At 39.0% G+C, this 12,631-nt stretch overlaps 1 protein-coding gene across 1 annotated transcript in view; it reads right to left on the bottom strand.

Annotated features, from left to right (window-relative positions):
• The window catches only part of fbn2b (fibrillin 2b), a 408,379-nt gene that overhangs the window by 38,027 nt on the left and 357,721 nt on the right, over positions 1–12,631 (bottom strand). The window contains exons 54-56 of the mRNA XM_072482639.1: positions 4,672–4,794; positions 3,543–3,674; positions 1,336–1,461 (exon numbers count right to left, since the gene is read on the bottom strand). Coding sequence (XP_072338740.1) covers positions 1,336–1,461; positions 3,543–3,674; positions 4,672–4,794 — 381 coding nt within the window. The remainder of the gene's footprint in view (positions 1–1,335; positions 1,462–3,542; positions 3,675–4,671; positions 4,795–12,631) is intronic.

The following is a 12,631-nucleotide window of genomic DNA, read 5'->3' as shown; positions in this document are numbered from 1 at the left end:
TTGCTGTTTTTCAGTGCCCAGATGGGCTGAATGGCCCCCTTCTGCAGTGTACAGATTCTATGGAAAGGATAGGATTTGAGAGGCCACCCATAGACAGAAATACAGGAAACACAGTTTAAAGTGGTCACCATTTTAAATATGAAAAATTGTTAAGTGTGAAAAATGACCCCATGATTGTCATCTTATTTTATTTCTTCGGCTCCCTGATATTCTAACTTCTAAAACTTCATGAAATTTCAGTGACACTGTGTATAATTGCACTGACTGGCGTGGGACTAAATTATCCAGAGGAGAGGGACTGCACTGCTTGATGTGGACTGCGTTATAAATACCCCAGCAAGGGTCAGCCTCTGAAGAACTGTAAAGTCAAGGTTCAGCACGCAGTAAGAGGCAACAGCTTCAGAAGAGGTGGAAATGGAATTAGGGAGAAAGGAAGATCAACATTTATGTTTTTAACTAGGATTCAATGTTCAGGAGTTTGATGCATAATCGGTGAATATTGTAAATTAATGATCAAACTAACTCTTTCACCCAGTATTTATTGCTGAGCATTAAGCATCCAATATGAATGTAGATGTGCACGTACCCAGAGAAACCTCCAAAACCTCTTCACAAACTCCAACCCCAAAACACCACAAACTCACATCCCCAAAACACAACAGAAACATCCATCCCCAAAACACACCCACAGCAAACTTCCATCCCCAAAACACACTCAGAGAAACCCCAGTATTTACCTACTGAATCTCCCAGCCCTAACTCACATCCACATCCACAGAAACCTTTAGCCCAATACACACCCATAGAAAGGCCCAACCCTCAAAACATACACCCATAGAAACATTCAACCCTCAAAACATACCCACAGAAATCCGTGGGATGGATAATGTCAGTGCAGCCTGGCTCATCAGGTGAACTTGCACCACATGAAACCAGTTCAAGCCAGAACTAAAACCCATCCTCAATATTTAACTACATCACCCATTCGCTGGATGACACAATCAGTGTTTATATGTCACTTAAAGAGAGTTAGGGTTCTAGTGCAGTCTACTCTCTGAAATGTAATTGGACAAGTTCAGCGTTGTTGCTTCAAGATTTGACTGTGACAAAGCCAGCAAATCCGCATTAACTGGGTATCTCCAGAATACAAGCTGAGGAACGACTGCTCAGTGTCTCAGCCAGCCTATTCAATATCTAATAATTAATCTGACCATCCCTCATCTCTTTTCTACTTTTAACAATTTCTCCTGTACATTTTCGAGATAATCTAATTTGACGTTAATTTGCAAAAGATTTTCCGGGGATCTTGTCATGTTTCAAGCTTTACCGACTTACCCAGACATTCTGTAGCTGATGGACTTTCCAAAAATCCTTCATTGCAATCGCACTGGTAACTACCAACTGTGTTAATACAGCGTCCATTCTGACATATCCCCGGTTTAGTGCGACACTCGTTTTCATCTGGATACATTCCAAAAGAAAGTTAACCCGCGTGTGAGAATGAAAGAGCTGTATTTATAGACAACACCTTATCCCATCTCTCAGATACAATGAAATAATTGAATGTGTAGTTACTGTTGTTCTGTCAGACATGTTTACCCATTGTAAGATCCCACAACCAATTAAACTGCGCTATTGCTGCTGATTGAATGAAAAGTTGAGAGAGTTCGCTGCGCTTCTTTGAATAGATCCAGGAAATCTTTTATATAGCTAAAGTAGGTGGCATGGTGGCACAGTGGTTAGCACTGCTGCCTCACAGCTCCAGGATCCCGGGTTCAATTCCTGCCTCGGGTGACTGTGTAGAGTTTGCACTTTCTCCCCCTGTCTGCCTGGGCTTCCTCCGGGTGCTCCGGTTTCCTTCCACAGTCCAAAGATGTGCAGGTTAGGTGGATTGCCCCTTAGTGTCAAAAAAGATTTGGTGGTGGTTACAGGGATAGGAGCAGGGTGTTCTTTCTAAGGGCCAGTGCAGACTTGATGGGCCGAATGGCCTCCTTCTGCATTGTAGGTATTCTATGACTCTTTAGTGACAGACAAGGCCTCAGTTTAATGTCTAGTCTGAAAGAGACTATACAACACTCCCAAAGTATTGTACTGAGGTGTCATCTAGATTATACTGGAGTGGGGCTTGAACCCACAGACTTGAGTCAGAAACATCAGAGGTACAACTAAGCAAAGGTGAAATTCAGAAATTTAACTGTAACCTTCCCTAAAATTTAACCATGATGTGACCTTACTCTGCAAGGAGTCTAGATCAAATACATGGAAATAATTTGTCTGTTGAAAATGTTTATTTGGTTGCTTGAAACTATTTTAGATCAAAATTTTAAAGAGGTAACAAATTGGCACCTTGTTGGTGCAAGCTAATTCTCTACGAGCACATGGTTAACTGAATGCCAGAATATTCCAAAGTTAGGCAGCAACTCGAAATCAGTCAACATTTTTCAATAAATTCACCATAAATTAAAACATAGATATGCGAAACAGACCAGACATGCAACATTTGATCATTGAAAGAAGCTCATTTTTCCCACATTGCATGTTTTTAATCTTTACGTACAGAATCATTGATGCGAATTTTTCTGCACTAACTTGTCCTTATTAGGTCTCAGGCCACACTTTGGTTCAGCTGACTAACCACCCCCCTCCCTCCCAAGAGGGCCAAACAATGTTTTCTCTTCTTTCTGTAACAGTTCCAAAGACTCATCTGCTGGACACCCAAATCCAATCCAAGGCCTCAGTAAAAAATCACATTGAGGCATTTGCCTTCAGTTTCTGCTCCCTCTTCTGGTCCTGTGGTGACAATCCTGTTGCATCACCACCATATTTGCCTCTCTGGCAGCAGCAGGCTCTCGCTTGGTGGCGATCCAACCCAATTAATCTGTCAACAGGAGGAGGAACATCCAAGTCATAATAGAGCAGCACGGAAGCACAGTGGGTAGCACTGTTGCTTCACAGCTCCAGGGTCCCAGGTTCGATTCCCAGCTTGGGTCACTGTCTGTGTGGAGTCTGCACATTCTCCCTGTGTCTGAGTGGGTTTCCTCCGGGTGCTCCAGTTTCCTCCCACAAGTCCCGAAAGCTGTGCTGTCGGGTGAATTTAATATCCTGAATTCTCCCTCTGTGTACCCGAACAGGTGCCGGAATGTGGCCAATAGGGGCTTTTAACAGTACCTTCATTGCAGTGTTAATTTATCCCTACTTGTGACAACACAGATTATTGATTATTAATCTCCCAAGAAATAGCAATAAACCTTCTCTTTTTATCTAAAATGATCACAGAAAAGAACAAGGGGCAGACAAACATCCAGTGACAGACAGGTGCACAGCAGACCAGCACACAGGTAGATAGACAGGTTTACAGACAGACAGGCACACAAAGGGACAACCAATTAGATAGACAGGCACACATCGACAGGCAGACCGTTATATAGGCAGGCACACAGACAAACAAAGATAGGCAGACAAACATAAAATTAGACAGATGGACACAGGCAGTCACGGACACCAAAGGACAGACAGGCAGTCAGAAAGACTGGAAGATGTACCCATGCAACCCTCGCCGTCTGGTCTTCGCATCATCCCAGGTGGACAGATGCACATGAAGGTGCCAATCAGGTTCTTGCATGTCATCCCTCGAGACTCACAATCATGGAATCCTACTGAACACTCATCCAAATCTGTAATCAGGGAATAAGCACTGTCAGCAATGCATAAACCTTGCTCCCAGCCCCCAACATCTGTTCCTGTACTAGTTACCCAACTGTTAATTATAACTTACACTTACTTATGATTCAATCACAGTGCAGTGCATCAGTGTTATCAAAAATTACCAAGCGGTCTGGACAATATTGGGGAATATCTTGCTCTTGAGTGTTACTGGCTGAACCGGTGAATTACACAAAAATGGAAATGATCAAATAAATTACTGAAATTCTCACATGCAAAGTTGTTAAGACAAGTTCAGCCACCAGATACATCTGAAACATGCAAACAATTACAAATTGATCGCCCCGACGTATCTGACCTCTCCATATCGAGAGAAATCCCATTTATCAGCTGTTAACCGTGGTCAATTTGAGTGTGTGAGCTGTTGTTATCAGGAGTCGGGTCAGATTATGAATCTGCTGAATCTTTGCTGGGCCATTTAGATTGAATTCACCCTGGACCTGGTGGTTTTGCAGCTGGAGTGGGTCATTCCACATCAGTTGTTGGACTGAATTAGTGCTGGATCAGATCATTCCACAGCTGGATTTGGTTGCTACACAGCTCGAGTGGGTCACCCCACAGCAGGTTTTTGTCATTCCACAGCTGATATTGATAACCACGCATCTGGAATCAGTCACGCCACAGCTGCTTTAGTTATCTGTACAACTTGATAGAAGAGATTGTGGTGGGTTTTCCTGCTTAATGCTGATATAACTGTCTCAACAATCATTTTGAACGGCTAATGTTAAAATAATCCACATAATGAAAGAAAATCATATCCTTTCAATTTATTATTAAACATCTCTATGAACAAATGCTAGCTGAAACAATTGATGTGTAGGAAAATCTGTCAAACCAATATTTTATTTAAATGCATTTGTCCAAACAAACTTAAAAGGGAGTTCCGAGAAAGTTGATATTTGGCACCTGCTCAATGTGGTACCAGAACTCAGAGACTCCTTCCCTTACCTTTGCACATCTTGCGGTCGTCTCTCAGTGTGTACCCTCCAGGGCAGGTGCACTCATAGGAGCCATAGGTGTTAATGCAGCGAAAGGCACAGAGCAGGGGATTGAGAGAACACTCATTGATATCTAAAAACAGGAACAATAAATGAGATAATCTCTCAGATAATTCTTATGCCAGATCACATGATAGATTATGTTTACCAGGTAAATCCAGATTATGCATTGTTTAGAGGTGGAAATACCATGAAACGTTTTGATCCAAAATCAGTCATCACAAGTACCTGTTGTAAAATCGAACACCATCAGTAACAGCTATAGAATCCAATATCACCTGTACCATTGTAAAATCAAACATCACCAGTACCAGCAACAGAATCAAACATCACCATTACATGCTGTAAAATCAAACATCACCAGTACCCTTTGTAAAATCAAACATCACCATTACCATTGTAAAATCAAACATCATCACTACGCATTGTAAAATCAAACATCACCAGTACACATTGAAAAATCAAACATCACCATTACCTGCTGTAAAATCAAACATCACCAGTACCCATTGTAAAATCAAACTTCACCTGTACCCATTGTAAAATCAAACATCACCAGTACCCATTGTAAAATCAAACATCACCAGTACCCATTGTAAAATCAAACATCACCATTACCTGCTGTAAAATCAAACATCATCAGTACCCATTGTAAAATCAAACACCCCCAGTACCCATTGAAAAATCAAACATCACCAGTAACTGCTGTAAAATCAAACATCACCTGTACCCATTGTAAAATCAAACTTCACCGGTATCCATTGTAAAATCAAACACCACCAGTACCCATTGTAAAATCAAACACCACCAGTACCCATTGTAAAATCAAACACCACCAGTACCAATTGTAAAATCAAACATCACCATTACCTGCTGTAAAATCAAACATCACCAGCACCTGCTGTAAAATCAAACACCACCAGTACCTGCTGTAAAATCAAACATCACCAGCACCTGCTGTAAAATCAAACATCACCAGTGCCCATTGTAAAATCAAACATCACCAGTACCCATTGTAAAATCAAACACCAACAGTACCCATTGTAAAATCAAACATCACCAGTAACTGCTGTAAAATCAAACATCGCCAGTACCCATTGTAAAATCAAACATCACCGGTACCTGCTGTAAAATCAAACATCACCAGTACCTGCTGTAAAATCAAACATCACCGGTACCCATTGTAAAATCAAACATCACCAGTACCCATTGTAAAATCAAACATCAGTACCCATTGTAAAATCAAACATCACCAGTACCCTTTGTAAAATCAAACATCCCCTGTACCCATTGTAAAATCAAACATCAGTACCCATTGTAAAATCAAACATCACCAGTACCCATTGTAAAATCAATCATCACCAGAACCCATTGTAAAATCAAACACCACCAGTACCCATTGTAAAATCAATCATCACCATTACCTCCTGGAAAATCAAACATCACCAGTACCCTTTGTAAAATCAAACATCCCCAGTACCCATTGTAAAATCAAACATCAGTACCCATTGTAAAATCAATCATCCCCAGTACCCATTGCAAAATCAAACACCCCAGTACCCATTGTAAAATCAAACATCACCAGTACCCATTGTAAAATCAAACATCACCAGTAACTGCTGTAAAATCAAACATCGCCAGTACCCATTGTAAAATCAAACATCACCGGTACCTGCTGTAAAATCAAACTTCACCTGTACCTGCTGTAAAATCAAACATCACCAGTACCCATTGTAAAATCATACATCATCAGTAACTGCTGTAAAATCAAACACCACCAGTACCCATTGTAAAATCAAACATCACCAGTACCCATTGTAAAATCAAATATCACCAGTAACTGCTGTAAAATCAAACATCGCCAGTACCCATTGTAAAATCAAACATCACCGGTACCTGCTGTAAAATCAAACTTCACCTGTACCTGCTGTAAAATCAAACATCACCAGTACCCATTGGAAAATCAAACATCACTAGTACCCATTGTAAAATCAAACATCACCAGTACCCATTGTAAAATTAAACATCACCAGTGCCCATTGTAAAATCAAACATCACCAGTACCCATTGTAAAATCAAACATCACCAGTACCCATTGAAAAATCAAACATCACCAGTAACTGCTGTAAAATCAAACATCACCAGTACCCATTGTAAAATCAAACATCACCAGTAACCATTGTGAAATCAAACATCACCAGTACCCATTGTAAAATTAATCATCACCAGTACCCATTGTAAAATCAAACATCACCGGTACCTGCTGTAAAATCAAACATCACCAGTACCCACTGTAAAATCAAACTTCACCAGTACCTGCTGTAAAATCAAACATCACCAGTACCCATTGTAAAATCAAACATCACCAGTACCCATTGAAAAATCAAACATCACCAGTAACTGCTGTAATATCAAACATCACCAGTACCCATTGTAAAATCAAACATCACCAGTACCCATTGTAAAATCAAACATCATCAGTACCATTGTAAAATCAAACATCACCTGTACCTGCTGTAAAATCAAACATCACCAGTACCCATTGTAAAATCAAACATCACCAGTACCCATTGAAAAATCAAACATCACCAGTACCCGTTGTAAAATCAAACATCACCAGGACCCATTGTAAAATCAAACTTCACCTGTACCTGCTGTAAAGTCAAACATCACCAGTACCCATTGTAAAATCAAACATCACCAGTACCGATTGAAAAATCAAACATCACCAGTACCCATTGTAAAATCAAACATCACCAGTACCCATTGTAAAATCAAACATCACCAGTACCCGTTGTAAAATCAAACATCACCAGTACCCATTGTAAAATCAAACATCACCAGTAACCATTGTAAAATTAATCATCACCAGTACCCATTGTAAAATCAAACATCACCAGTAACCATTGTAAAATTAATCATCACCAGTACCCATTGTAAAATCAAACATCACCGGTACCTGCTGTAAAATCAAACATCACCAGTACCCATTGTAAAATCAAACATCACCAGTAACTGCTGTAAAATCAATCATCGCCAGTACCCATTGTAAAATCAAACATCACCGGTACCTGCTGTAAAATCAAACTTCACCGGTACATGCTGTAAAATCAAACATCACCAGTACCCATTGTAAAATCAAACATCACCAGTACCCATTGTAAAATCAAACATCACCAGAACCTGCTGTAAAATCAAACATCACCAGTACCCATTGTAAAATCAAACATCACCGGTACCTGCTGTAAAATCAAACATCACCAGTACCTGCTGTAAAATCAAACATCACCGGTACCCATTGTAAAATCAAACATCACCAGTACCCATTGTAAAATCAAACATCACTACCCATTGTAAAATCAAACATCACCAGTACCCTTTGTAAAATCAAACATCCCCTGTACCCATTGTAAAATCAAACATCAGTACCCATTATAAAATCAAACATCACCAGTACCCATTGTAAAATCAATCATCACCAGAACCCATTGTAAAATCAAACACCACCAGTACCCATTGTAAAATCAATCATCACCATTACCTCCTGGAAAATCAAACATCACCAGTACCCTTTGTAAAATCAAACATCACCAGTACCCATTGAAAAATCATACATCATCAGTAACTGCTGTAAAATCAAACATCACCAGTACCCATTGTAAAATCAAACATCACCAGTACCCATTGTAAAATCAAATATCACCAGTAACTGCTGTAAAATCAAACATCGCCAGTACCCATTGTAAAATCAAACATCACCGGTACCTGCTGTAAAATCAAACTTCACCTGTACCTGCTGTAAAATCAAACATCACCAGTACACATTGTAAAATCAAACATCACTAGTACCCATTGTAAAATCAAACATCACCAGTACCCATTGTAAAATTAAACATCACCAGTGCCCATTGTAAAATCAAACATCACCAGTACCCATTGTAAAATCAAACATCACCAGTACCCATTGAAAAATCAAACATCACCAGTAACTGCTGTAAAATCAAACATCACCAGTACCCATTGTAAAATCAAACATCACCAGTACCCATTGTAAAATCAAACATCACCAGAACCTGCTGTAAAATCAAACATCGCCAGTACCCATTGTAAAATCAAACATCACCAGTACCCATTGTAAAATCAAACATCACCAGTACCCATTGTAAAACCAAACATCATCAGTACCCATTGTAAAATCAAACATCTGTACCCATTGTAAAATCAAACATCACCAGTACCCATTGTAAAATCAAACATCACCAGTACACATTGCAAAATCAAACATCACCAGTACCCATTGTGAAATCAAACATCACCAGTACCCATTGTAAAATTAATCATCACCAGTACCCATTGTAAAATCAAACATCACCGGTACCTGCTGTAAAATCAAACATCACCAGTACCCATTGTAAAATCAAACATCACCAGTACCCATTGAAAAATCAAACATCACCAGCACCCGTTGTAAAATCAAACATCACCAGGACCCATTGTAAAATCAAACTTCACCTGTACCTGCTGTAAAATCAAACATCACCAGTACCCACTGTAAAATCAAACTTCACCAGTACCTGCTGTAAAAACAAACACCACCAGTACCCATTGTAAAATCAAACATCACCAGTACCCATTGAAAAATCAAACATCACCAGTAACTGCTGTAATATCAAACATCACCAGTACCCATTGTAAAATCAAACATCACCAGTACCCATTGTAAAATGAAACATCACCAGTACCCATTGTAAAATCAAACTTCATCAGTACCATTGTAAAATCAAACATCACCAGTACCCGTTGTAAAATCAAACATCACCAGGACCCATTGTAAAATCAAACATCACCGGTACCTGCTGTAAAATCAAACATCACCAGTACCCACTGTAAAATCAAACTTCACCAGTACCTGCTGTAAAAACAAACACCACCAGTACCCATTGTAAAATCAAACATCACCAGTACCCATTGAAAAATCAAACATCACCAGTAACTGCTGTAATATCAAACATCACCAGTACCCATTGTAAAATCAAACATCACCAGTACCCATTGTAAAATGAAACATCACCAGTACCCATTGAAAAATCAAACATCACCAGTAACTGCTGTAAAATCAAACTTCACCTGTACCTGCTGTAAAATCAAACATCACCAGTACCCATTGTAAAATCATACATCATCAGTAACTGCTGTAAAATCAAACATCACCAGTACCCATTGTAAAATCAAACATCACCAGTACCCATTGTAAAATCAAATATCACCAGTAACTGCTGTAAAATCAAACATCGCCAGTACCCATTGTAAAATCAAACATCACCGGTACCTGCTGTAAAATCAAACTTCACCTGTACCTGCTGTAAAATCAAACATCACCAGTACCCATTGGAAAATCAAACATCACTAGTACCCATTGTAAAATCAAACATCACCAGTACCCATTGTAAAATTAAACATCACCAGTGCCCATTGTAAAATCAAACATCACCAGTACCCATTGTAAAATCAAACATCACCAGTACCCATTGAAAAATCAAACATCACCAGTAACTGCTGTAAAATCAAACATCACCAGTACCCATTGTAAAATCAAACATCACCAGTAACCATTGTGAAATCAAACATCACCAGTACCCATTGTAAAATTAATCATCACCAGTACCCATTGTAAAATCAAACATCACCGGTACCTGCTGTAAAATCAAACATCACCAGTACCCACTGTAAAATCAAACTTCACCAGTACCTGCTGTAAAATCAAACATCACCAGTACCCATTGTAAAATCAAACATCACCAGTACCCATAGAAAAATCAAACATCACCAGTAACTGCTGTAATATCAAACATCACCAGTACCCATTGTAAAATCAAACATCACCAGTACCCATTGTAAAATCAAACATCATCAGTACCATTGTAAAATCAAACATCACCTGTACCTGCTGTAAAATCAAACATCACCAGTACCCATTGTAAAATCAAACATCACCAGTACCCATTGAAAAATCAAACATCACCAGTACCCGTTGTAAAATCAAACATCACCAGGACCCATTGTAAAATCAAACTTCACCTGTACCTGCTGTAAAGTCAAACATCACCAGTACCCATTGTAAAATCAAACATCACCAGTACCGATTGAAAAATCAAACATCACCAGTACCCATTGTAAAATCAAACATCACCAGTACCCATTGTAAAATCAAACATCACCAGTACCCATTGTAAAATCAAACATCACCAGTACCCATTGAAAAATCAAACATCACCAGTAACTGCTGTAAAATCAAACATCACCAGTACCCATTGTAAAATCAAACATCACCAGTACCCATTGTAAAATCAAACATCACCAGAACCTGCTGTAAAATCAAACATCGCCAGTACCCATTGTAAAATCAAACATCACCAGTACCCATTGTAAAATCAAACATCACCAGTACCCATTGTAAAACCAAACATCATCAGTACCCATTGTAAAATCAAATATCTGTACCCATTGTAAAATCAAACATCACCAGTACCCATTGTAAAATCAAACATCACCAGTACACATTGCAAAATCAAACATCACCAGTACCCATTGTGAAATCAAACATCACCAGTACCCATTGTAAAATTAATCATCACCAGTACCCATTGTAAAATCAAACATCACCGGTACCTGCTGTAAAATCAAACATCACCAGTACCCACTGTAAAATCAAACTTCACTAGTACCTGCTGTAAAATCAAACACCACCAGTACCCATTGTAAAATCAAACATCACCAGTACCCATTGAAAAATCAAACATCACCAGTAACTGCTGTAATATCAAACATCACCAGTACCCATTGTAAAATCAAACATCACCAGTACCCATTGTAAAATGAAACATCACCAGTACCCATTGTAAAATCAAACATCATCAGTACCATTGTAAAATCAAACATCACCTGTACCTGCTGTAAAATCAAACATCACCAGTACCCATTGTAAAATCAAACATCACCAGTACCCATTGAAAAATCAAACATCACCAGCACCCGTTGTAAAATCAAACATCACCAGGACCCATTGTAAAATCAAACTTCACCTGTACCTGCTGTAAAATCAAACATCACCAGTACCCACTGTAAAATCAAACTTCACCAGTACCTGCTGTAAAAACAAACACCACCAGTACCCATTGTAAAATCAAACATCGCCAGTACCCATTGAAAAATCAAACATCACCAGTAACTGCTGTAATATCAAACATCACCAGTACCCATTGTAAAATCAAACATCACCAGTACCCATTGTAAAATGAAACATCACCAGTACCCATTGTAAAATCAAACTTCATCAGTACCATTGTAAAATCAAACATCACCAGTACCCGTTGTAAAATCAAACATCACCAGGACCCATTGTAAAATCAAACATCACCGGTACCTGCTGTAAAATCAAACATCACCAGTACCCACTGTAAAATCAAACTTCACCAGTACCTGCTGTAAAAACAAACACCACCAGTACCCATTGTAAAATCAAACATCACCAGTACCCATTGAAAAATCAAACATCACCAGTAACTGCTGTAATATCAAACATCACCAGTACCCATTGTAAAATCAAACATCACCAGTACCCATTGTAAAATGAAACATCACCAGTACCCATTGAAAAATCAAACATCACCAGTAACTGCTGTAAAATCAAACTTCACCTGTACCTGCTGTAAAATCAAACATCACCAGTACCCATTGTAAAATCATACATCATCAGTAACTGCTGTAAAATCAAACATCACCAGTACCCATTGTAAAATCAAACATCACCAGTACCCATTGTAAAATCAAATATCACCAGTAACTGCTGTAAAATCAAACATCGCCAGTACCCATTGTAAAATCAAACATCACCGGTACCTGCTGTAAAA

Source organism: Scyliorhinus torazame, chromosome 18, assembly GCF_047496885.1.
Source record: "Scyliorhinus torazame isolate Kashiwa2021f chromosome 18, sScyTor2.1, whole genome shotgun sequence".
Classification (NCBI taxonomy): domain Eukaryota; kingdom Metazoa; phylum Chordata; class Chondrichthyes; order Carcharhiniformes; family Scyliorhinidae; genus Scyliorhinus; species Scyliorhinus torazame.
The sequence above is the reverse complement of the archived record's forward strand: the minus strand, read 5'-3'. Positions and strand labels throughout refer to the sequence as shown.